At 41.1% G+C, this 24092-nt stretch overlaps 1 protein-coding gene across 2 annotated transcripts in view; it reads right to left on the bottom strand.

Annotated features, from left to right (window-relative positions):
- SLC25A43 (solute carrier family 25 member 43) overlaps positions 1-24092 on the bottom strand; it is a 79560-nt gene that overhangs the window by 9068 nt on the left and 46400 nt on the right. Inside the window, exon 5 of one of the 2 annotated variants that reach the window (XM_072626867.1) lies at positions 4108-6397. The exons of the other annotated variant lie outside the window; for it this stretch is intronic. Within the exon in view, the coding sequence (XP_072482968.1) occupies positions 6395-6397 (3 nt within the window). The 3' untranslated portion in view covers positions 4108-6394. Of the gene's footprint in view, positions 1-4107; positions 6398-24092 lie in introns of those variants that run through there. 2 annotated transcript variants of the gene reach the window in all.

Below are 24092 nucleotides of genomic sequence, written 5' to 3'. Positions count from 1 at the left end.
AGAAAATGAACTGATGGTTTTGGAGTACAGATTGAAACATATTTTTTTTAACTTGATTTTTCTTGAGGGTTTTTTAGCCTTCATTTTCTTTCACAACATGACTATTATGGAAATGTTTTGCATGACTACACATGTATAACCTATATTGAATTGCTTGCCTTCTCAACTTGGGGGTGTGGTGGGAAGGGAGAGAATTTGGAACTCAAAGTTTTAAAAACAAATGTTAAAAATGGTTTTTAACATGTAACTGGGGGAAAATAAAATACTAAAAAAAGAATGTACAATCATCAAGAGAAAGTTCACAAATTTTGTTTCTTCTCCTTGTCTCTTGTCTCAGCAACTAAAAGTTGTGGTTGTATGGAGAGGTCCGAAATTGCAATTCTGTGGCCGTGAAACAGGGGAGAGGCAGTGTGGTCCACTGGCAAAAGTGCTAGATTTGAGGATCTGGATTCTAGTTTGGGCTCTGCCTGTGGGACCTTAGGTAAGTCCCTTTCCTTCCTCAGTTTCTCCCTCTGTAAAATGAAGGGGTTGGACTACATGGTCTCCAAGGTCACCTCTGGTTTTAGCTCTAAGGATCACAGTGTGACCTTGGGCAAGTCCCTCCCCCTCCCTGGGCCTCTCAGTCTCCTCCTCTATAAAATGAGAGGACTGACCTATTTGGCCTCTGAGGACCCTTCCAGCCCTAGAGCTATGTCCCTATAACTGGGAATAGTAATTCTCAGTCTATAAAATCAAGAGTTCAGGCTAAAAGAGATTCTAGGATAACCCAGGGTGCTGTATTATTGTGCTCAATCAATGTTAACTGAGTGAACTCATACTTTGTGAGTTTGGCAGGTTTCCTGACATCAGGGCCAGACCAACGAGTAATCAAAACATGGATCTAGCAAGCAATGGGAGAAAATGCTCTGCAGAAGCCAGGACTGCAAAGCATTTAGTTGGTTTCAGTCTTTTGGTCATTGAGCTCACCAGCTACCCCCAAGCCTGTCACACTTCCACATTGGGCTCTGTTGAGTGAACGCAGACAAAATCAGTGCTCAGCTCTTGCCCATTTCAGCAAGGATCCATTAATTGTACTATGGAGCATTCATAAAGAAAGGGGAACGAATTTTCCCTCTTCCCTCTTCCCCTCAACATAACTTTGTGGTACTAAGGTAGATGCTGACTGCTTATAGAGAATGCCTCTCTTTATTTTTTTGTATACATACATACATACATATGTGTATATATATACATATACACATGTACAGCTACATATATACATAAATGTATATTGCATACATATATATGATAAAAGAAATGATCAATGTTGGAGGGGTTGTGGAAAGATAGGCATACTAATTCACTGTTGATGTAGCTGTGAATTGGTTCAGCTATTCTGGAAAGTAATCTGGAACTCCACTAAGAAATAATAATAATAGGGTCAGTTAGGTGGTGCCATGAATAGAACAATGGTCCTGGAGTCAGGAGGACCTGAGTTCAAATCTGACCTTTGACACTTACTAGCTGTGTGACCTTGAGCAAGTCACTTAACCCTAATTGCTTTGCCTTCCGCCCTCCAAAAACAAAAAGGAAATAATAATAGCCATCATTTTACATAGTGCCTACTATGTGCCAGGCACTGTGCTGAGCACTTTACAATTACTGTCTCATTTAATCATCACAACAACCCTGGGAGGTAGGTGCTATTGTTGTCCCGATTTTACAGTTGAAGAAACTAAGATTGAGAGAGGTTAAATGACTTGCTCATAGTCCACAACTAGTAAGTGTCAAAGGCCAGATTTGAACCCAGTTTTTCATGATTCCAGACCCAGTGCTCTGTCTGTCACAGCACCTAGCTGTCTACTACATGAGGAAAGAATGTAAGGAAAATGTCCATTCTCTTTGACCACAAAAGAGCTTATTCTTAGGCATATGTGCCAAAGGGGGTCAAAGGTCAAAGACAGAAAGAAAGGCCTCATGTACATGAAAATATTCCTAGGAGCACCCTTTGTGGTGGTAAGGAAATAGGAACAAAGTAGTTGCCCATGAATTGGGGAATGGCAAAACAGGTTGTGGTTCATGAATATAAGGAATATTGAACTTAAGAAATGACAAACAGGAAGAATACAGAGGTAAGAGAAGATTTATATGAACTGATGCAAACTGAAAGGACCAGAACCAGAATAGAATGGTATACGCCATGATTACAGTTATGTAAGCTGAAAGAATAACAATAAGATGAAAATGAAAATAAACTCTGTATTCATGATGACCAAAGTAGGCTCCAAGGAAGAAATGAGAATGTAAAAACCTCGTTTCTGTCTTCTCTGCAGTGGTGAGAAACTATACATGTGGGACATTGCAGATAGCATCAGAATGGTTACATATATTGTTCAGTTTTGCTGAACTATGCTTTTTTCTTTTCTTTTTTTTTTTTTTTGGCTTCAAGAGAAGACCTTTGGGGCAAGAGATGGGGAGAGATGTATTTGGAAAGTAGGGTGATGCAAGTACAAAAGGCAGCAACAAAAATTTAAAGTTAAAAAAAACAATGAATATAAGGAATTCAATGAACCACAGAAGATTTCTGTGAAATGATCCATAGGAAAGTAAATGCAAGCAGACAATGACTCCACCAGCGCAAATGAAAAGAATGGCAAAAAACCAAAACTGAATGCTGGGAAATTATAATGACCAAACTCGTCCTCAGAGAAAAGATGATAAAATACATAAAGATCCCCATTGCTATCTCTGCAGTCATGGGGAACTATGGTGTAGAACTTTGAATAAACTGTCAGAAACAGCTAATGGGTTGGTTATTTTTCCTTTTGCTTTTGCATTTGCATTTTATTCATTCATTAATTCATTTGTTTATTTATTTAAACAAGAGATGGCTTACTGAGTGGGGGAGGGAGCAGGTCCTGGACTTGTGATTTCATTATTACCAGGAACTCCCAAATGAGGAAAACCTCTACCATTACAGATAAGCAAATTCTCCCAAACTTATTGCCTGGGGTATTGAGAAGTTATATGACCTGCCCAGGGTCACATACCCAGAATGCATCCGAAGTAGAATCCAGGTTTTCTTGGCTTGGTTCAGCTGTTTATGGGTTACACCATGCTTAGCTGGCCTGCTAGGGAGAGTTCCTGAATGCCAGCCTTCTACAGTCAGAAATGGAGTTCATGGGCAGTGATATCTTGGAATCTAGACTTCTAATAAGGAGTGGGGAGAGATATATTTAGATATGAAGGTGATGTAAAACCAAAAGATCAATATTTTTTTGAAACCTAGATGTTCATAAAAGCCTATTTCTGGGAAGTGAGGCCCAGTTGACAGGGAAGTCCTGCCCTTACTCTAATGCACCCTTTCCTACCCATACCACCACTACCACCACTCAAAGCCATAGTCATGTAATCTTAGTTGGAAGGGTCCTTTGTCATAATTTCCTCTAAATCCCCTCAGTCCCTAGGCTTGTAACCAAGCAGGGTGCCCAACATTCCTGGATAGCAATGAAAATAGGGACATTGACATTCATAAAATCAGGCTTGTCCACAGCACTTACTAAAATGCTCACCTAGCTGAATCCCTTGTTGACCCCATAGCAGCAATTTTCTTATCTCATTCTTCCCAGCCTGAAAAAAAGATGCAACCACAACTACCCCAAACTTGTAAAACAATGTTGTGATTCAAACAAGCAGAAGGTCATCTTTCCTTTTTTAGCTGATGAACAAAGCAAACCAGTAAGGAGGACTGTGTTACAACTGATCAGAGAGGAGTGGAGGTTGAGCTGGGATTAGATACAGTTCTATAAGATAAACGCTCAGTTGTTGGCTCTGATCCACAAAAACATTCCTTTCCTCAGAAGCCCAAGCACAAAGTTTACTCTGTAGTTGACCTTGACTTTTAGTATTACCACTAAAATGGAGGGAATTGATCAAAGGACTTTCTTGATGACCTGATGAGCCTTCCTTTACCACCTTGAGTGCACCTTCCCATGGAGGATGGATCAGAGGATTCTGGATCTAGAGTTGGAAGGGGCTTTTAAGGTCATCCAGTCCAACCTACTTATTTTACAGATGAAGAAGCTGAGGTCCAGGAGAGGGACGTGACAGAGTCACATAGCCAGTAAGTATCAGAATTGAGACTTTATTTTTTAAATTAGCAAGCATTTTTTTTCTGTCTTCTACCTTTATTTCAACCCCACTCACAATGTAAGAGGGGGGAAAATACAAAGCTCTTGTAACAAATTTCAAGCAAAACAAATTCTTATATTAGTCATGTCTAAAAATATATATATATCCTCTGGGGCAGCTAGGTGGCACTACAGTGGATAGAGCACTGGAGTCAGGAGGAATTGAGTTCAAATCCAACCTCAGACACTAGCTGTGACCTTGGGCAAGTCACTTAACCCTGATTGCCTTCCCTCCCAAATATGTATATGTACGTATGCATGTATGTGTACATATATACACATATACACATGTGACTATACATACACACGTGCATACACACATGTGTGTATATATACATACATATGTATATAAATGTATATCCCATTCCTTATCTTGAGTCCATCTCCTCTCCGTCAGGAAATGGGTACCATGCCTCAGGAGTAACTCCAGGGCCAGTGCTTTATCCACTATGCTGCCTTTTATTGGTGTGTTTCACTCATGGAGGCATCTTCCAAGATGAACAGATTATTGCACTACAGGGGGCTGGACAGTTGGGAGAGAAGTTAACAGATCTTTTTGGTCCCTTTTTGTTTCTTGCCTTTTTGCTTGGAGCAAGGATTAGACTAAAGTTGGGAGAGGTAGGGCCTAGTACACTGCCTCCTGCCCCCTGTGCCTTCACCCCAGTCATTAATCGCTCCCTTGGGGCAGAGCGCACTTTCAACCATGTGGAAACCATGGAGAGGAAAAAGTGTCCAAGTACTTCAGAGATGAGAGCCTCTTGGGCAGGGATGATCACAGCTGGGGCCATGGTGGTATATTCAGAATGCCTGGACACAGTCCTGGAGAGACAGTGCTCTCAACCACTTGGCAAATGTGGAGAGAGAAAGCATATGTGGGGAGAATTCTGGAACCTCCAGACTTCTATCACATTAAGAAGTCACGGGCAATGCAATTCTGGCATCTAACCTTTCCATTGGCAGCCCTGGAGTTTGCCTTGTGGGTAGCTCCAAGTCTGAGAGTTTGAGTATCTGTTGTTCTATTGAGAGAAAGGGAATTTCTTCTTGGTTAGAGAAAGAATTGTACATGTGATCCCACACTGAGGAAAGAATGGTGACTAGGGACTAAAATCACAATGTGGGAGAGCAAGAGACCTTGGATTTTGTCCCATTATGACCATGAATTATTGGGATACTCTAGGTCTGATGGGAAGGAGCTTCACCTACCTAGCACTCCTAAATGTGTTTTCCTTCTTGGGGAGTACAAGCCCTCACCAGATTTCTCTTGTCTGAAAGTCAGACTCATTGGGATGTTGGGCCCATCAGGCAGTTAACAGTTTCCCTTCCAAAGGGAGCCTGATGACTTTAAGGGTCTGCACATGTTTTTATGGAAAGTACCACTCATTGAAGAGGCAGAAACACTGTGTGGATTATTTATGGACTACTCTGAGTCCTTTCTGTATTGAGTTGGATTGTTTATGGCAGGGTGGGGAGCCTATAGACCTCGAGGCCACATGTGGCCTTACAGGTCCTTGAGTGTGGCCCTATGACTGAATCCAAATTTTATAGAACAAATCTTGTTGTTAAGGGGTTTGTTCTGTGAAGTTTGGATTCAAAGAACCACACTTGAGGACCTAGAGGGCCACATATGGCCTCTAGGCCCCAAGTTTCCCACCCCTGGTTTATGGGATATTGTGAGTCCTTCTATGTGCTTCTGCATTTTCTGTGGGATGGAATACAGGGTTCCTTGAACCCAATATATACGTCATTGCCCTGAATTCTCTGAGAAAAAATGTAAACGCAAACTTGGTTTCTTTCTGGTCTCTTCCTAGTAATTTTTTGTCCTCTGGCAGCAGTCACAGAACTGGCAATCTAAGTTAATAGCTAATAACTAGCATTTATATAGGCTTAAAATTTGTAAAACACTTTACAAATATTTTCTCATTTGATCCTCACAACCCCAGGAGGTTAAGTTCTATTATTATTATTATTATCCTCATTTTACAGTTGAGGAAACTGAGGCAGAGGTGAAGTGACTTGCCCCAATGTCACACAGCTAGTAAATGTTCTGAGGTAGGATTCGAGCTCAGGTCTTCCTAAATCCACATCCAACACTCTGTCCAATGCACCACTCACTTGAGTCTTGTAACTTCCTTGATAGTACTTCTCTATCAGTTGTAGTCAGTGAGTAGAAGGGCAAAGGCCAAGAAAAATCTTCTGAACTTTTCTTTAAAGAGGGTCACATGGGCTCACTGCAACAGAAACAAAAGAGCCAGGGCTCATATTGCTGCTTCATGTATCAGGGTTCATCCTAAACCAGTGTGTCATCAGGGTAACACTGGGTCCTAGTATGGGTAGGAATTGACTTGACTTTGACCTTTGTACTCATTCCTAATCATAATCTGAATTAGAGCTGAAGCTCATCTCTAGCTCTATAAAATTATAACAGAGTGATGAACTCCTCCTGTATAATAATCTTTAAAGGACTACACAATCGTCATGTTACAGCAGGAAGATTCACGATCTAGAAAGAAAAGACCTACAGGTTTGAATTCTGACTCTGCCTCTTCCCATCTGACTTTGGGTAGGTCCCTCCCCCTCCCTAGGCCTCAGTTTCCTCATCTGTAAAGTGAAGGATTGGCCTAGATGGCCTCTGAGGTCCCTTCCAGCACTATGGCCCTCTGTGTAAGCTTGGACCTCAGTTTCCTTCTCTGTAAAATGAGGAGATTGGATTCCATGGCTTTTGAGATCTTTTCCAGCTCTATATCTAGGAACCTAGGACAGATTCAGTTTTTGTGAATAGAAAGGCAAGCCTAAAAGAACATCAGAAGAGTTATGAAGCATCTCGACAACTTTTTACATTTTACATATGTTATCTCGATCGCTAATTTATATTATCAGGGAGTCTGGTAGCCAATGTCCTTTGGAAAGTACTTTCAGTTTTAAGCAGGGCAGGTATTATTAGGAGGCCAAGGACTAACCTCTGTCCTTGTGTCATTGCTCAGTGCCCTGTATAGATGGGAAGGCTTGACTGGGAAGATGTCATTGTCTTTTCAGTACATCCCTTTCTCAAGTAGAGAATGCAATTGTCAGGTTCCTCATGGAAGCCCGCCTGATAAGGCCAACTCACTTCCAATTTTAGCCACCACCAGCTTTTGGATTTGCCATGGCTACACTTTAGCCAGCCATTGCTGTTCCTTCACCTAATCCTGCCCCCTTCCCTATTATAGCATTCAGAATAGTGGCAGGTGAGCATACTTGGAGTTTTCTCTCAAATCCTGCCAGGATTAAATTTCTGTCTACATTGGGAAAGTTATCTGAAGGAATGAGACTCCTGAGACTAGTGTGTACCCTAAAAAGGAAATAGCTCATCTACCGACTCCCTTATTGACAGTCCAGGAAAGAAGCCAAAGAATGATTTGATAGTTTTGATTTAATGCACTGTTTGATCTCAAAGGGAGATGCAATGAAAGGAACTTTGCAACCTGTTTCTTGAATATTATTGGCATTTGTTGCTGGGATTCTGACCAGAGTATTCATTAAGCCTTTTGGGTAAGAGAACTATTAAACTGGCCCCCGTTCACCTATCTTCCCACAATGCAAAGAGGAGCAGATTGTAAAAAGTGCCATTTGCATTGCATTTTGTTTTGAAACAGAATATGAGGTAGAAACCCAACTAATTTTTTTTATTGATATCCTTTGTTTTTACATCAGTTTCATTTCCTGATGGATTGTCCCTCTCACCCCTTCCTCCCACAAAAATCAGCCCTTCTACCAAAGAATAACAAAGATGAAAAAAATTTAGTTGGTCAAAGCAAACACATCAATAAAATGAGTTACCTACAGTGTCCCATACCCACAGTTCTCCACCTTTGCCAAAAAGGAAGAGAAGTGCGTTCTCCTATCTCTTCTTTGGGGCTAAGATTGGGCATTTTAGTCTTGTAGCAGTAAGTTTCATTTGTTTTGTTGCCTTTCTCTCCATGAATATTGTTGTAGTCATTGTGCATGTTGGATTTCTGGTTTTGATGATTTCGTTCTGCATCAGTTCCCATAAGTCTTCTCATGTTTCTCTGTATTCTTCACATTCATCATTTCTCATAGTACAATAACATTCCAGTACATCATGGACCACAACTGGTTTGGCCATTCTCCAGTCTACATGCCCAATCTTTGATGCACATATCATACATAGAGGTGTGCCTAGAGCATAGGCTGGGTATGTGGGGACACCCAAGAGGAGCATTCCCATTGGCCCTTGTCCTGAGGAAGGGGATAGAACCATGATCCTTGAGTTAGGAGGATCTGAGTTATATGACAACAGAAGCTACTAGCTCTGTGACCCTGGGCAAATCACTTAACTTCTACCTGCCACAGTTTTCTTGGCTGTAAACTGGGGATAATAATAACATCTATCTCTCACGGTTGTTGTGAAGATCAAAAGAAATATATTTCTAAAGCACTCAACACAGCATCTGACATATAATTGGTGCTTAATAAATATTTGCTTCTTTCCGACTTGAGAGAAAGGGAAAAATCAGTGGAAGTACTTCCTGAAAGTATGTCTACACCCAGTCTATGGTCTATGGACATGTTTGATCAGACATGACAAGATGAGAAAGTAGATGAATGATTCTGATGTTTTGATGAATCTATTCAGAAGTGTTGCTATGTCCTCCAATGGCATAAATTGCAACCCATCTATACCTTCTCATTCTGTGTAACTCCTGACATAGATGTCCTTTGGGACATCCTCCACAGGCAGTCCAATGTGCTAACAGCCTTCCTCTGCACCTTTCAACATTGTTCAAATACCAGTGGAACACATGGACTGACTATTGGTTACCCCTGGCTCTGGCTGCATGACTAGCCTACTGGTTTTTTCTGGTCATAGATATTTCTGATGATAACCTTCATGGCTCTTCTTCCAACTCTATCCTTGGTTGCCAACATGCCTCTGCCTATTCACACCCACCAGGCACATTTCCATTACTTTCTAGGCTAATTATATAAAAGTCAAATAAGATCAGCTATCATTTTATTTTTTTCTTTGCTCTTTTTAATTTTTTTTAACTCTGAACTTAAACACTGAAAGGGGCATTTCCATACATCCAGCAGAACACAAAAAGATTCTGTCTGAAATTGTGAATTTCCATTCTCTCCCACATGCTTTGAAAAACACATATACAATAAATTGTACATGTTCCTTTCAAAACTATCCTACTTGTCTGTGCTTCCTTCTGAAGTTCCTTCTGTACATTTTAAAAAATGTTTCAATGGTCCTTTTATTTTTCCCATTCCTATTGCTAACTCTCTCCCCTCCAATCCCTACTCCCACCCTTAAAGTAGAAAAAAAAATAGAGAAAGAAAGGAGGAAAAACGCCTTGTAACAAATAAGCAGAGTCAAGTGAAACGTATATTTGGAGTGACCATGTCCAAAAATGTTTGTCACTTTTTGTACCTTATGTCCATCTCCTTTCTGTTAGGAAGTAATATGCTTCCTTTAGAGACATGCTTAGTGACTGCCTTGATCAGAGTTCTTAAGTCTTTCAAAGTCGGATTTTGTTTTTTCTTTAAGCCTTGGGATCACAACTATCATGGATAGGCAGAGAAGTCAAAGAGCCCCAGGAACAACTGGATCCCCCAGGTCACCAACTCTGCTTCCAGCTTGGTCCCCAAAAGCTGTTATTCATGACAGCAATGCTTACAAAGCATGGGCCATCCTCATCATCACCAACAACCAATGACCAATTACCACTGGCAGGTAGATGCCTGGGAATGGTAGCACCCCCTAGATCACCTGCTTCTATCCTGATCCCCATAGCCATCATCGGACAAGGCAGGACATTTTCCACTACTGCCACCTCCACTACCAACTTCTATCCAACAGTTACCAATAGGACTGGCAAGTCAGCCTAGCTGAAGCAAACAAGCACCCAAAAGAGAGAGATGAAGGTGGTATGTGCCAAGTGGATTAAACCGCTGCATATAGCTCACTTCAAACCCCAGAGGAGATAGCCCAGGCCCTTGAGCCCAAGAGCCCCTGTCCATTAGCCCTGCTTCTAGCCTGACACCTCTGTCCATCATCCAGGAGAGCGATCCTTGTGGAGAAGAGATCGGGAAACTGCCTGAGTCTGATTCCAGCTTTGAATTCAGGTTTTCCAAATTCTAAGACCAGCTATCCACTGTGACACCTAGCTGTCTGTTATTAGTTGTATTAATTATGTTAGAATTATAAAAGTTATGCCATATATAATTTTATATTAGATATAATTATATTTGAAATTAATTCTTTCATTATATATTGCATTTATTAAACACTATTTGCAAAGCACTATTTTAAGCACTAACTCATTTTTCAATTTGTATCCCCAGTATTTAGCTTTATATACAGTATATTTGTGTTATCACATGTTTATTTATATTCATTGTTTCTACATACAATGTAATTATATTATAACTAATATAAGGAATGACAGAGGCGGTTAGGTGTCCAAGCAGATAGAGCATTGGGTCTGGAGTCACGAAGACCCTGAATTCAAATCCAACCCCAGACTCTTACTAGTTGTGTGACCCTAGGTAAGTCAATTAACTTCTAATCACCTCACTTAGGGTATCTGTCTCCTCAGCTGTAAGATGAAGATAATAATAGCACCTACCTCGCAGGGTTGTTGGAAGGATCAAATGAGAGAATATTTGTAAAATTGCTTAGCCCAGAGCCTTCTCAATAAATGGTTTGTCATTCATTCAAAACTGACTTACGTGATTTTTCATGATTAAACCAAACCGTTTGTAGGTGATTGTTTTTGGCTAGAAAGTATATGGTGGTAGTTAACTTTACAAATGGAAATGATACACAGGAAGAATGAAGTCACCTGGCCATGGTTCTGTCATCGCAACTTTTAAAGAATCCAGTTGACTCTGTTTTTCCAGATGTGGTCACTTTGTAACACGGTATAAATAAATAAATAAATAAAACTGGTGGAAAGGTTGTCAATGAATCAATAAGCATTTAATAAGCCACTGCTGGGTGCCAGGCACTGTGTGAGGTGTCTAAGATGCAAAGGTAGAAGAGAAAGAGTTCCTTTCTCCTCTAATTGGGAAAATAAGAGAAGGGAGAAAGGGAAGGCAATCAGCATTTATATAGCTCCTACCATGTGCTAGGCACTGTGCTATGTAAGCACTTTACAAATATTATATCGGACATGAATTTGTTAGAATGTAAGCATGTGTTCTTCTGGTGTCCTTATGACATCAAAAGAAATTGAGTAAAGCCTCAGAATCTTTTGATTGATTTCCTGTAGTGAACTTCAAGGAGACCTTAGGCAAGAGTGGCCCTGGATGGGCAGGCATGGATGGGCTGCTGTTGACATCATTGGAGGAGATGCCAGCACTGATGTCATTCCAGATCTATTAGCATATAAGACTCACAGAATGTAAAAGTTGGAAGGGACCTTCCAGCTCAACTCCCTCCTTTCACAGGGAAGGACATTAAGGCATGCATCAAGGTCAGAGACAGCGTCAGAGCCTAAAAGGATAACTTTGGCTGGGGTTTTAGGAAATCATGCCCAAAAGAGAATCAGAGCATCGGGCTTCACAAAACCAGAGCATGCTGCAGTTTTATTCTGATGCCAAATAGTCAGCATAGAGTTCAGATAATACCAATCAATACCATTATGTCAAACTCCAAAGGGCTGTCAAGACTGGGTCCAATAAATGGATCATTGGATGGGGCTTCGAAATCTTGATGATAGTAATTGGCATTTTTAGAGAACTCGAATGATCGCCAAGTACTATCTATATATTATCTCATCTGACACTGATGACAAGTCCAGGAGTTGGGGACTGCATGTATTATCTCCATTTTACAGAGGAGGAAACTGAGGCTCACAATGTGAAATAATTTGCTTATACTTACATGACTAGTAGGTGTCAGAGACAGGATTTGACTTTAGGTCTTGAATTCAGTACCCTAGCCACTATACCCCATTGCCTCTCCATGTTATAAAATACAGGATTTTGACAGGTATCCCATTCCTTAACTAGGGTCAGGTCATTAGATCAGCTAAACTTGCCTTCTAAATATGATTCACATACCAGCCCATTTCACCTACCTCTACATGATTCTAGACAAAATTGAAGATAAAGCCTTTAAAGGAAGAAAAAAAGGCTTTAAAAAAATCTTAATTTTGGGGCGGAGCCAAGATGGCGTAGTAGAAAGAAGCACATACACATAGCTCCGAACCCACAACCCATAGAACAACTACAAAGAAGTAACTCACGGCAAATTCTGCACCCAGAGGCCACAGAACATTGGAGCGAGGGAGATTTCTGTTCCGGAGAGACCTGCAAACCTCTCGTAAAAGGTCCTTCGTGCTGAGGACTGGGCGCCGGGACTGGGAGCTGAGTACAGCCCTGCCGTGGCCGCGGCACCGAGAGGAACAGATCCGAGCGGGCTCCAGGGACGGGATCTCCAGCGGCCGCACAAGTACCTCCACCCACAGGTGACGGGGGTCTGTGAGAGAGTCCCTTTGGCGGGTCGAGGGGGGAGTGGGGTGCCCCCATGGCTCGGGCCCCCTCGGGAGACAGAAGCTGAGGGGCAGCGGCAGACCAGGGCTCTCCAAGCAGGCAGGAGCCTGGATCCATTGTTGAAGGTCTGTGCATAAACTCCCTGAGGGAACTGAGCCTGAGAGGCAGCCCTGCCCTCACCTGAGCATCTGAATTTAATCTCACACTGAATAGCAGCCCTGCCCCCACCCAAAGCCCTGAGGCTGGAAGCAGCATTTGAATCTCAGACCCCAAACACTGGCTGGGAGGATCAGGAGGTGAGGTGGGTGTGAGGAAAATATTCAGAGGTCAAGTCACTGGCTGGGAAAATGCCCAGAAAAGGGAAAAGAAATAAGACTATAGAAGGTTACTTTCTTGGTGAACAGGCATTTCCTCCCTTCCTTTCTGATGAGGAAGAACAATGCTTACCATCAGGCAAAGACACAGAAATCAAGGCTTCTGTGTCCCAGCCCACTCAATGGGCACAGGCCATGGAAGAGCTCAAAAAGAATTTTGAAAATCAAGTTAGAGAGGTGGAGGAAAAGCTGGGAAGAGAAATGAGAGACATGAAGTCAAAGCATGAACAGCAAATCAGCTCCCTGCTAAAGGAGACCCAAAAAAATGTTGAAGAAAATAACACCTTGAAAACTAGCCTAACTCAATTGGCAAAAGAGGTTCAAAAAGCCAATGAGGAGAAGAATGCTTTCAAAAGCAGAATTAGCCAAATGGAAAAGGAGATTCAAAAGCTCACTGAAGAAAATAGTTCTTTCAAAATTAGAATGGAACAGATGGAGGCTAATGACTTTATGAGAAACCAAGAAATCACAAAACAAAACCAAAAGAATGAAAAAATGGAAGATAATGTGAAATATCTCATTGGAAAAACAACTGACCTGGAAAATAGAGCCAGGAGAGACAATTTAAAAATTATGGGCCTACCTGAAAGCCATGATCAGAAAAAGAGCCTAGACATCATCTTTCATGAAATTATCAAGGAAAACTGCCCTGAGATTCTAGAACCAGAGGGCAAAATAAATATTCAAGGAATCCACAGAACACCGCCTGAAAGAGATCCAAAAAGAGAAACTCCTAGGAACATTGTGGCCAAATTCCAGAACTCCCAGGTGAAAGAGAAAATATTGCAAGCAGCTAGAAAGAAACAATTCAAGTATTGTGGAAATACAATCAGGATAACACAAGATCTAGCAGCTTCTACATTAAGGGATCGAAGGGCATGGAATAGGATATTCCAGAAGTCAAAGGAACTAGGACTAAAACCAAGAATCACCTACCCAGCAAAACTGAGTATAATACTTCAGGGGAAAAATTGGTCTTTCAATGAAATAGAGGATTTTCAAGCATTCTTGATGAAAAGACCAGAGCTGAAAAGAAAATTTGACTTCCAAACACAAGAATGAAGAGAACCATGAAAAGGTGAACAGCAAAGAGAAGTCATAAGGGACTTACTAAAGTTGAACTGTTTACATTCCTACATGGAAAGACAATATTTGTAACTCTTGAAACATTTCAGTATCTGGGTACTGGGTGGGATTACACACACACACATGCACACACGCACACACACATAGAGACAGAGTGCACAGAGTGAATTGAAGAGGATGGGATCATATCTTAAAAAAAAAAATGAAATCAAGCAGTGAGAGAGAAAGATATTGGGAGGAGAAAGGGAGAATTGAATGGGGCAAATTATCTCTCATAAAAGAGGCAAGCAAAAGACTCATTAGTGGAGGGATAAAGAGGGGAGGTGAGAGAAAAACATGAAGTCTACTCTCATCACATTCCACTAAAGGAAAGAATAAAATGCCTACTCATCTTGATATGAAAACCTATCTTACAATACAGGAAAGTGGAGGATAAGGGGATAAGCAGAGTGGGGGGGGATGATAGAAGGGAGGGCATGGGGAGGAGAGTGCAATTTGAGGTCAACACTCATGGGGAGGGATAGGATCAAAAGAGAATAGAAGTAATGGGGGACAGGATAGGATGGAGGGAAATATAGTTAGTCCTATACAACACAACTATTATGGAAGTCATTTGCAAAACTACACAGATTTGGCCTATATTGAATTGCTTGCCTTCCAAAGGGAAGGGGTGGAGAGGGAGGGAGCTAAAGAAGTTGGAACTCAAAGTGTTAGGATCAACTGTAATGTTCTGACCACTAGGAAATAAGAAATACAGGTAAAGGGGTATAGAAAGCTATCTGGCCCTACAGGACAAAAGAGAAGACAGAGACAAGGGCAGAGAGGGATGATAGAAGAGAGAGCAGATTGGTCATAGGGGCAATTAGAATGCTTGGCGTTTGGGGGGGGAGGGGAGAAAAGGGGAAAAATTTGTAACTCAAAATTTTGTGAAAATGAATGTTAAAAGCTAAATAAAAAACAAAAATCTTAATTTTTATATTTTGTTCTTACATAGCCTTTACATGCACAATAGTACATGCTTAATAAAGACTTCTTGTCCTTGGACCTTCATTTTCAGAAGAGAAGTCCTATTTCCTGTATTGTGACTTTCAGTAGCTAGTCCTAGGTCATTTTAATGTGCAGTTAAATAGGTCTTTTTCTATTGTAGTGACCATAGATATACCCAATCATTCTTGCATCTTGAGTTCTAGGTAGGATGCTTCTTCTCATTTTAGGAATGAGATTTGCTTATTCCTTTCCCTCCCTTTTAAAAAAAGCAAGAATTTTCAGTTTAATTGATGAAGCAGACCTTACAACATCATTTGCATGAAGGCAAAATAAACCATCTACAGCAAGTGATAAAGTAACTGGGCAGGAGAGGGGAGACATAGATTAAAAAAACAGATTCCCTCAAAAGAAAGGAAGGAACATTTATATAGTACCTACTATGTGCCAGGCACTGTGCTGAAGGCTTTTACAAATATTCTCATTTGATCCTCACAACAACCCTGTGAAGTACAGGTTGATATTATTACCATTTTACATTTGAGCAAACTGAGTAATGGAGTGTCGGGTTCCAAAGGTAAGGACATATTAGACACTTTATTTGAATGATTCCAAATTATTTCCCCAAATTTCAAAGCTCCACCAACAATGTATAAAGTGTGTCTATATTTCCACAAACCCTCCAAGATTGTTGCTCTTTTTTGGGTCATCTTTCCAATTTACAGGGTGTGAGGTGAAACCTTAGGGTTGTTTGGATTTTCATTTCTCTTATTACTGGCAATCTGAAGCATTTTTTCATGTAGTTGTGAAAATTCCTTTGAGAACTGTTTGTTTATATCCTTTGATCACTTATCTATTGTGGAATATCCATTAGTCATTTCAGCTGATAAGCCAGTGCACAGGGCATGGGTAATAAATTGAGCTGAAAATTTTAACCCAAGATGTGAATATGATCTTACTCATGCTGAAAGAAGGGGATTACTAATCATTAGAATATGATACTGAAAGTACAATATGCCGCAGGAAAAGATGTGGGGCAGAGGCAGAAGGAAGGAGGAAGTTTGGCCTTTGGGTGGGGCTAAAAGGAGAGAGAAACAAAATATTATTGTTGTGGATATTATGTTACGGACCAGGATGGCAGAGGATATGGTTGATATTTTCCTAATGCATAGAACAAAATTGGCACAGAAGTAGCTACAGTTGCATGTGTGTGTGTGTGTGTGTATGTGTGTGCGCTGAGTGGGAGGTGCCTTTAGGCATCTTTGGGACAGCTTATTACGCTGAGTGGAGCATCTGATTAATTCTTGCCTTGCTAATAATTAATTTTTCAGGAAATAGACAGAATGAAGGGGGACTACTGTTCTACACTTCATTCTGACCAACAAAATAAAACTCATGTGATGAAGAGAAAGGATTGAGAATTATGAGAGAAAATGACCAGGTCATTTTAGAGCTCTCAACAGTAGGTAAAGAACTGGCTGAGTCTGAGTTGTATACTAAGCTTTAGTGCTGATTTAAAGAGCTCAGATAAAGATTTTCCTTTGGCCAGAAATTCTAGATGGGAAGACAGAGTTAGGAGGTTCCAGTCCCATCCCCCCTGAATTCTCACCTGACAATCACACCACTGGGCATGGATGTCAAAGATGTCAAAGAGAGAATCTCAAACTATTCACAGAATCACTTTTTTTGTGACAGCTCAATGACAATGACAAACATCGGCTGAAAACAAAACCATTGACTGGTGAATGGTTGAACAACTTGCTATATAGGAATATAGTGGAATATTATCGTCCCCCAAGAAAAGCAGACGTGACGAATTCAGAGCAACACAGGGAGACTTGTATGAACTGATGCTGAGCAAAGCAGAGACAGGAGAACAATATCCATAGTGACTAAAATAATGCACATAAAAACATTTTAAAAAGCAACTGATCTCAGAATACATGACCAGTATTGAATCCAAAGGTCAGGTAACTATAGATATCAAACACAGTAGATAAAGAAACAGATGGTTGGTGTTGCCTGACTGATTTTCTTTGTTAAAAGGGAGGGCTAAGAGTGAGGGAAAGAGGGATATGGATGGAACCTGTAATTTCATTGTTATAGGGAACTCCCTGGTGAGAAAATTCAATCAATGCATGCTATAACCTTCTCTTCAACTTAAGAGTCCTAGAAAGTGGCCTTTCTACATTGAGAGATTAAGTGACTTGTCCAGGGTCACATAGCCACTATGTGTCAGAGGTAGAATTTGAACCCACGTCTTCCTGGTCACCAGTCTATGCCCTATGCCATGCTGCCTTGGGGGTGGGGTATAAAGGCAATCCAAGAAAACAATTGTGATGCAAAATGTTGATATACATTCAAAATAATTTTCACATTAAGTCACATCATCCAGATGATGAAGACAATGGAACAAACCTTACATCCATCCACAGGAAGCCTTTTCTGGTCCTGTTGAATTCAAGTGCCTTCCCTCTGTGAACTATCTCCGATTTAACCACATGCCTACATCTTGTTCATACATAGTTGTTTGCTTGTTGTCTCTCCCATTAGACTGTGAACTCCTTGAGGACAGGGACTGTTTTTTGCCTTTCTTTGTATCCCCTGAGCTTAGCACAGTGACTTGCCACCTAAATGCTTAGTGATACTGACTGGAGTCAGTTGCTAAAGAAATTTGAGAGGTATGCCTCTTGTGATTTCTAAAGAAATCAACAAAGCTTCTCTGATGAGTTTGAATTTTAAAAGCACACATACAAAAGATAGAAATATGGGCAAAAATCCCAAGAAGGAATGCAGAATAGCAGTGTAAACTTGTAAGAAAATCAAGGTTAAACTCAGAATGAGCTGGGGCTTGAAAAAAATGCTAAAAGCAACAACAGCAGGTTAGGTATATTCAAAGTTAGAAGGTACGTAAAAGGAGCAAACTTATTTTCTATTGTTCAGTCACATCCAACTCATTGTGACCCCATTTGGAGTTTCCTTGGCAGAGATACTGGAGTAGTTTGCCATTTCCTTCTCCAGATCATTTGACAGATTATGAAACTGAGGCAAACAGGGTTAAGTGACTTGTCCAGGGTCACACAGCTAGTAAGTGTCTGAGGCCACATCTGAACGCAGGAAGAAGAGTCTTCCTGACCCCAGACCCGGCACTCCATTCACTGCAGCACCACCTAGCTGCCCTCTGTTTGCTGTGGATGATACCATATTAACAAGCCATAGAAAGAAATCAGGACATCCCTATCTTCTCTGTCCAGAATGAGCCTCCAACTAGAAGAGCCAAAGGAAACATGGTTAAGAGGGAATTGAACCCCCTGATAGATGAGGCAAGGAGAAAACACCTGGTCACTTCCAATGAGTTCGTGTCACCCTGGATTCTTGATGGCCTGGGGTACTGTAAGAACTTATTGATGTGATTTTGGAACCACATGATCTTTGGAAGCTGGGAGAAGTACTCTAAAAACTTAGAGATGGACAAATATGGACACAACTTCGTAAAATAGGGGAAAAGTGGATTAAGGAAACTAACAGATGATGAGGTTGATGTGGATCTCTGGCAAAATTGTGGGACAGGAAGCAGCTGGTTAATGAAGCCTCCAAAAGGGGAGAGATGATGTTAGGGAATTAATTTAGTATGAACAAGTGATGCCAGATTAACTTCATTTCCACTTTTGCAATGGTTACTGGACTGGTAGGCTAGGGCAGTGCTATGAAGGGCCAGTCAGCAAAGCCGGGCTGGATACAGTTACTTAGATTCAAAGCTAGTTGAAAAATGGCACACAAAGAATATATCTTGGAGATATTGTGGGTTCGGTTCTAGATCACTGCAGTAAAGCAAATAGCACCAATAAAGTAAGTCACATGAATTTTTTGGTTTCCCAGTGCATATAAAAATTATGTTTACATTATACTGTAGTCTATTTAGCGTGCAATAATATTACGTCAAAAATGTACCCACCTTAATTTAAAAATACTTTATTGTCAAAAATGTTAATCATTATATGAACCTTTAGTGGGTTGTAATCTTTTTGCTGGTGGAGGGTCTTGCCCCAGTGTTGATGGGTGCTGACGGATCAGGATGATAATTTTGAAGGGTGGGGTAACTGTGACAGTTTCTTAAAATAAGACAACAAGGAAGTTTGCTTGACTCTTCCTTTCACTTGAACATTTAGAGGGCATTGCAGGATTATTAACTGGTTTAATTTCTATATTATTGTGTCTTGGGGAACAGGGAAACCCAAGGAGAGGGAGAGAATTGAGAGAATGTCTGGTCGGTGGAGCAGTCAGAACACACACCATTTATCGATTAAGTTCACCTTCTTATATGGGTGCAGTTCATGACATCCCAAAACACAACTGTGATAGTAACATCAAAGTTCACTGATCACAGATCACCGTAATAGATATGATAATGAAAAAGTTTGAAATATTGCAAGAATTGCTTAAATGTAACACGAAGACAGGATGTGAGTACATGCTGTTAGAAAAATGGCATCGGTAGACTTGCTAGATGCAGGGTTGACACAAACCTTCAATTTGCAAAAACACAATGTCTGTGAAATGCACTAAAGCAAGGCATGCCTGTACTAGATCAGTATTAATCCAGACACAGCTTCTCAAGTCCCCATGTGGGGTCAAAACCCACAGTTTAAGAAGTACTGAAGCGGGTCATGAGTGGAAAAAGTTTAAGAAGCCTGGAAGGTTTCTAGTGGTGTGCTGCAGGTATTTGTCCCAGGTTCTGGTTTTTAAAAACAGCTTTATTAAGGACTTTGACAAAGTCATACATGGAATGCTCATCACATTTGCTGATGACACAAATCTGGAAGGGAAATTCACGATGTTAGATGGTGGAACTGAGATCTAAAAGTTCTCAAGAGGTTGGAATGATGGCCTGAATCAATTCCAACCAAATTTAATAAGAACTCACCTTCATATTGCTTTAAAGTCAGTAAAGTCTTTGCCTCACACTCACCCTGTGAAGTAGGTAGTGCAAATGTTATCGTACCCATTTTTCAGATGAGGAAAGTGAAACTAAAAGAAGATGAAATGACTTGCCCATGATTACAGAGCTTGTTTATTTCTGAGGCAGGATTTGCAGCAGTTTCCTGATACCCTATCTCTGTCACTCTTATCATAGGGATAAGAATAAAAGATAGGGACAAGGTGGTCAGAGCTGATTCATGTGGAAGATTTGAGATTTTAATGGACTGAAAACTGAATGAGCTGGGAATATAACACAACACCCGAGCAAACTCACAAGACAAGACATTACATTTTTCCTGATTAAGTCTCATCTTGCTAGTATGTGCTTTTTAATTATTCTCTAGTTATGACATGTTTCTGTTTCATTTCCCCACCTAAATTCCAAGTTCCTTAAGGGAAGATACTGTTTCTTTTACTTTTCTTTAAAGAAAGTCTTTCATGTTGTAAAGTATAGTGAGACACCCCTATTAGGCACACAATAAATTCTTGTTAAATAAAAACATAGTTACCAGGGATGAAGCAGAAAACTGGTGCTTTCAGTAAAATAACATTAGTTGAATCCGATTCAAGAACATATCTTGCATCCCATCTTCTCTAGCAGATTCTCCTCTATGATATCCCACTCTCTCACTCATTTTTAGTCTCTTGCAGTCTGCATCCATGTCTTCTCTGCCCTCAAAACCCCCTCATTGGATTCATCCATCGCTGGTGGCCATATTCCTCTAAATTCCTTGTCATCTATGACAGGTGCCTACATTTCCTCTCCTCTCATTCTCTTCTTAATTCTCTGCAATCTGGCTTCTGATACTTAAATCATATTTTTGACATGACATCATTTACTTTATGCCCGTTCCCTCTACATATATCCCTTTTATCATAATAGCTACACAGTTCTCAAGATTAACAGGTATCATCTTCCCTTATAGGGAGGTAAACAGTTTGCCCTAATTGAGTAGCAAGTTTTTGTTTTTGTTTTTTCCCCTCTGTTTACCTTTTTATGATTCTCTGGAGACCTGCATTTGAAGATCAAATTGTCTATTGAGTTCTGGTGTTTTGGTCAGGAAGCTCTGGAAATCCCTTATTTCGTTGAATGACTTTCTCCTTGCCTGAAATGTTATGCTGAACTTTGCTGGGTAGTTGATCCTTGGTTGAAGTCCCAACTCCTTTGCCTTACGGAATATTGGGTTCCAATTCTTTCGATCTTTTAATGTAGAAGCTGCAAGGTCCTGTGTGATCCTGACTGTGTGTCCTTGATATTTGAATTGTTTCTTTCTAGCTGCTTGTAGTATTTTCTCCTTCACTTGATAGCTCTGGAATTTGGCAACTATATTTCTTGGGGTTTTGAGTTTGGGATCCCTTTCGGGAGGGGAACGGTGGATTCTTTTGATGACTATTTTGCCCTCTGAGTCTAGTACTTCTGGACAGTTTTCCTTCATGATTTCCTGGAAGATATTGTCCAGACTCTTTTCTTCATCATGGGTTTCTGGCAGGCCAATAATTCTTAAATTTTCTCTCCTGGATCTATTTTCCAGGTCAGTTGTTTTTCCAATTAAATATTTTACATTTTCTTCTATCTTTTCATTCTTTAGATTTTGTTTGACTGATTCTTGTTGCCTCATTGAGTCATTAGTTTCTACTTGCCCAATTCTAATCTTCATCGTATTGTTTTCTTCAGTTAGCTTTTGCATCTCCTTTTCCATCTGACCAATTTTTCCCTTTAAGGAGCTATTTTCTCCATTTAATTTTTGTACTTCTTTTTCCATTCGACCAATTTTCCCAGTTAGGTTTTGGGTTTCCTTTTCCATCTGATCAATTTTCCCAATTAGGTTTTGGGTTTCCTTTTCCGTTTGATTAACTCTTCCTTTTAGGGAATTATTCTCTCCAGTTAATTTTTGAACTTCCTTTTCCATTTGTTCAATTTTCCTTTTCAGAGTGATGTTCTCATCAGTGAATTCTTTTTTTATAATTTTAAAATCATTGGCCAGTTTTTCTTTTATATCCTTCTTCAGATGTTCCAGGTAATCTAGTTGTGCTTGCGAGAAATTCATAGTCCCATCTGAGGTTTCAGATGGAAGTACAGTCTCAGCTCTGACCTCTTTGGTGTTTGTGTTTTGGTCCTTATCCCCACAGAAAGATTCTATGGTTTTTTCACTTTTCGTCTGCTTTTTCTGATTCATGATGTTGGCTGAGTGTTGTAGCTTCTGGTTCTTTCAGTCAGAAGGTACAGATCTTTAAGTTGAGCTGATGTGTGTCTAGGCTAAAAGCAGGCTTTTTTTTTTGTTTCCCAGATCAACCCTGGGATTAGCTTGTTAGGTGTGTGGGAGGGGTGGTCTGGTCTCAGGAGATCTCCTCAGCTGACCTGAGGCAAAGGCAAGGTCAGGGGATGGTGATCCCAGCTTCCCTATTGTCTTTCCTTTTCCCCTGGAGGGCTGGGGCACGCCTAGAAGCTAACGCATGTTCCCGCCCCTCCTGGGGCTTGTCTCCCGGCTCTGAGGCTTGCCTGGGTCTCAGTGCGAATTTTCTCTGCCCTGGGTCGTCTGTCCTTCCAGATTGCCTCCGCCACAGTAGGAAGAATCCCCCTTTGCTATTTTTCTAGCCTCTGGTGTTATGAGACTATTTGCCCCCTTCTGCTGTTCCCGCTGATCCAGGATTTATCTGGGGAAGAATTTTATGGTTCTTTCACGGTCATCAGGGAGGAGGAGAGAGCATTTACTGATCACTCCACCATCCTAGCTCCTGGAAGTTCAAGTAGGTGACTTACCGAAGTTTAGTCTTCAGGCTGAAGGTTTCAAGGGCTGCTGCGCTGATATCTGGCGCTCAGCGGCTCTCACTGGCTCGGTTTGGCCTGTCTCCTGCTCCACTGGTTTCGCCCGCCACTCTTGGGCTTCTCAGGTCCCTTCCGCCCTGCTGCGCTGACCGCGCTGCACTGTGCGCTGGGGGCTTACCCCCGCGGAACAGATCCTTCCCGTGGACCTTCCAGTCCAACCTGGGCTCCGAATCTGTCAAAGTCTGTCACCCACTGGATTCTACACCTCCAAAGTCTGGTCAGATTCTCCTTTCAGAGATATCCAGAGGAGTTTGTCCAGGAGCTTAGGTGAGTCGTTGCTTTCACTCCGCCATCTTGGCTCCACCCCTTGCAATCTGGCTTCTGACTTCATTATTCAACTGAAACTACTCTCTCCAAAATTACTAACAATCTCTTCATTTACAAATCTCCTGACTTTTCTCAATCTTCATCCTTCTTGACCTCTGCAGCCTCTGACACAGTTGATCACCCTCTTCTCCTTGATACTCTCTTCTCTAGTTTTCTGGGGACACCACTCTCTCCAGGCTCTTCTATTTGTCTGATCATTCCATCCTAGTCTGGAGCTTCATCCTGGTCACAACTGCTAATGGTAGATATCTCCCAGGCTTCTGTCCTGGACCCTCTTCTCCATCTACATAATTTCACTTGGTAATCTCATGAGCTACCATGGATTCAATTAACATGTTTATGCCAATGATTCTCAGATCTACTTGCCCAGCTTTGCCTTCTCTGCTGATTTCCATTCTGGTAACTCCAGATGCCTTTCAGAAATCTTGAACTTGATGTTCCATCGACATCTTAAATTCAACATATCCAAAACTGAACTCACTATCTTCCTCCCCCTGCAAACTTTCTTGTCAACTTTCCTATTTTTGTCAAGGGCATCCCCTTCTTTCCAGTCTCTCTAGCTCCCAACCCACGTGTCCTCCTTAGTTCCTCATTCTTTCTCATTTCCATATCCAATTAATCTCCATGTCTTACCAATTCTACCTTAGGAACACGTCTCATATATATGCCCCCTTCTCTCCTGTGCCACTGCTACTACTAGCGAAGGCCCTCATCAACTCATGCCTGGATTACTGCAATAGCTGTGGGTGGTTCTGCCTGTCACAAGGCTCTCCCCACTCCAGTCCATCCTCCATTCAGCCACCAATGATCTTCCTAAAGTATAGGTCTGCCCATGGCAAATTC

The sequence above is a fragment of the Notamacropus eugenii genome, chromosome X (genome assembly GCF_028372415.1).
Source record: "Notamacropus eugenii isolate mMacEug1 chromosome X, mMacEug1.pri_v2, whole genome shotgun sequence".
NCBI lineage: Eukaryota > Metazoa > Chordata > Mammalia > Diprotodontia > Macropodidae > Notamacropus > Notamacropus eugenii.
Note: the sequence above shows the minus strand (reverse complement) of the source record. Positions and strands in the feature narration are given on the sequence as shown.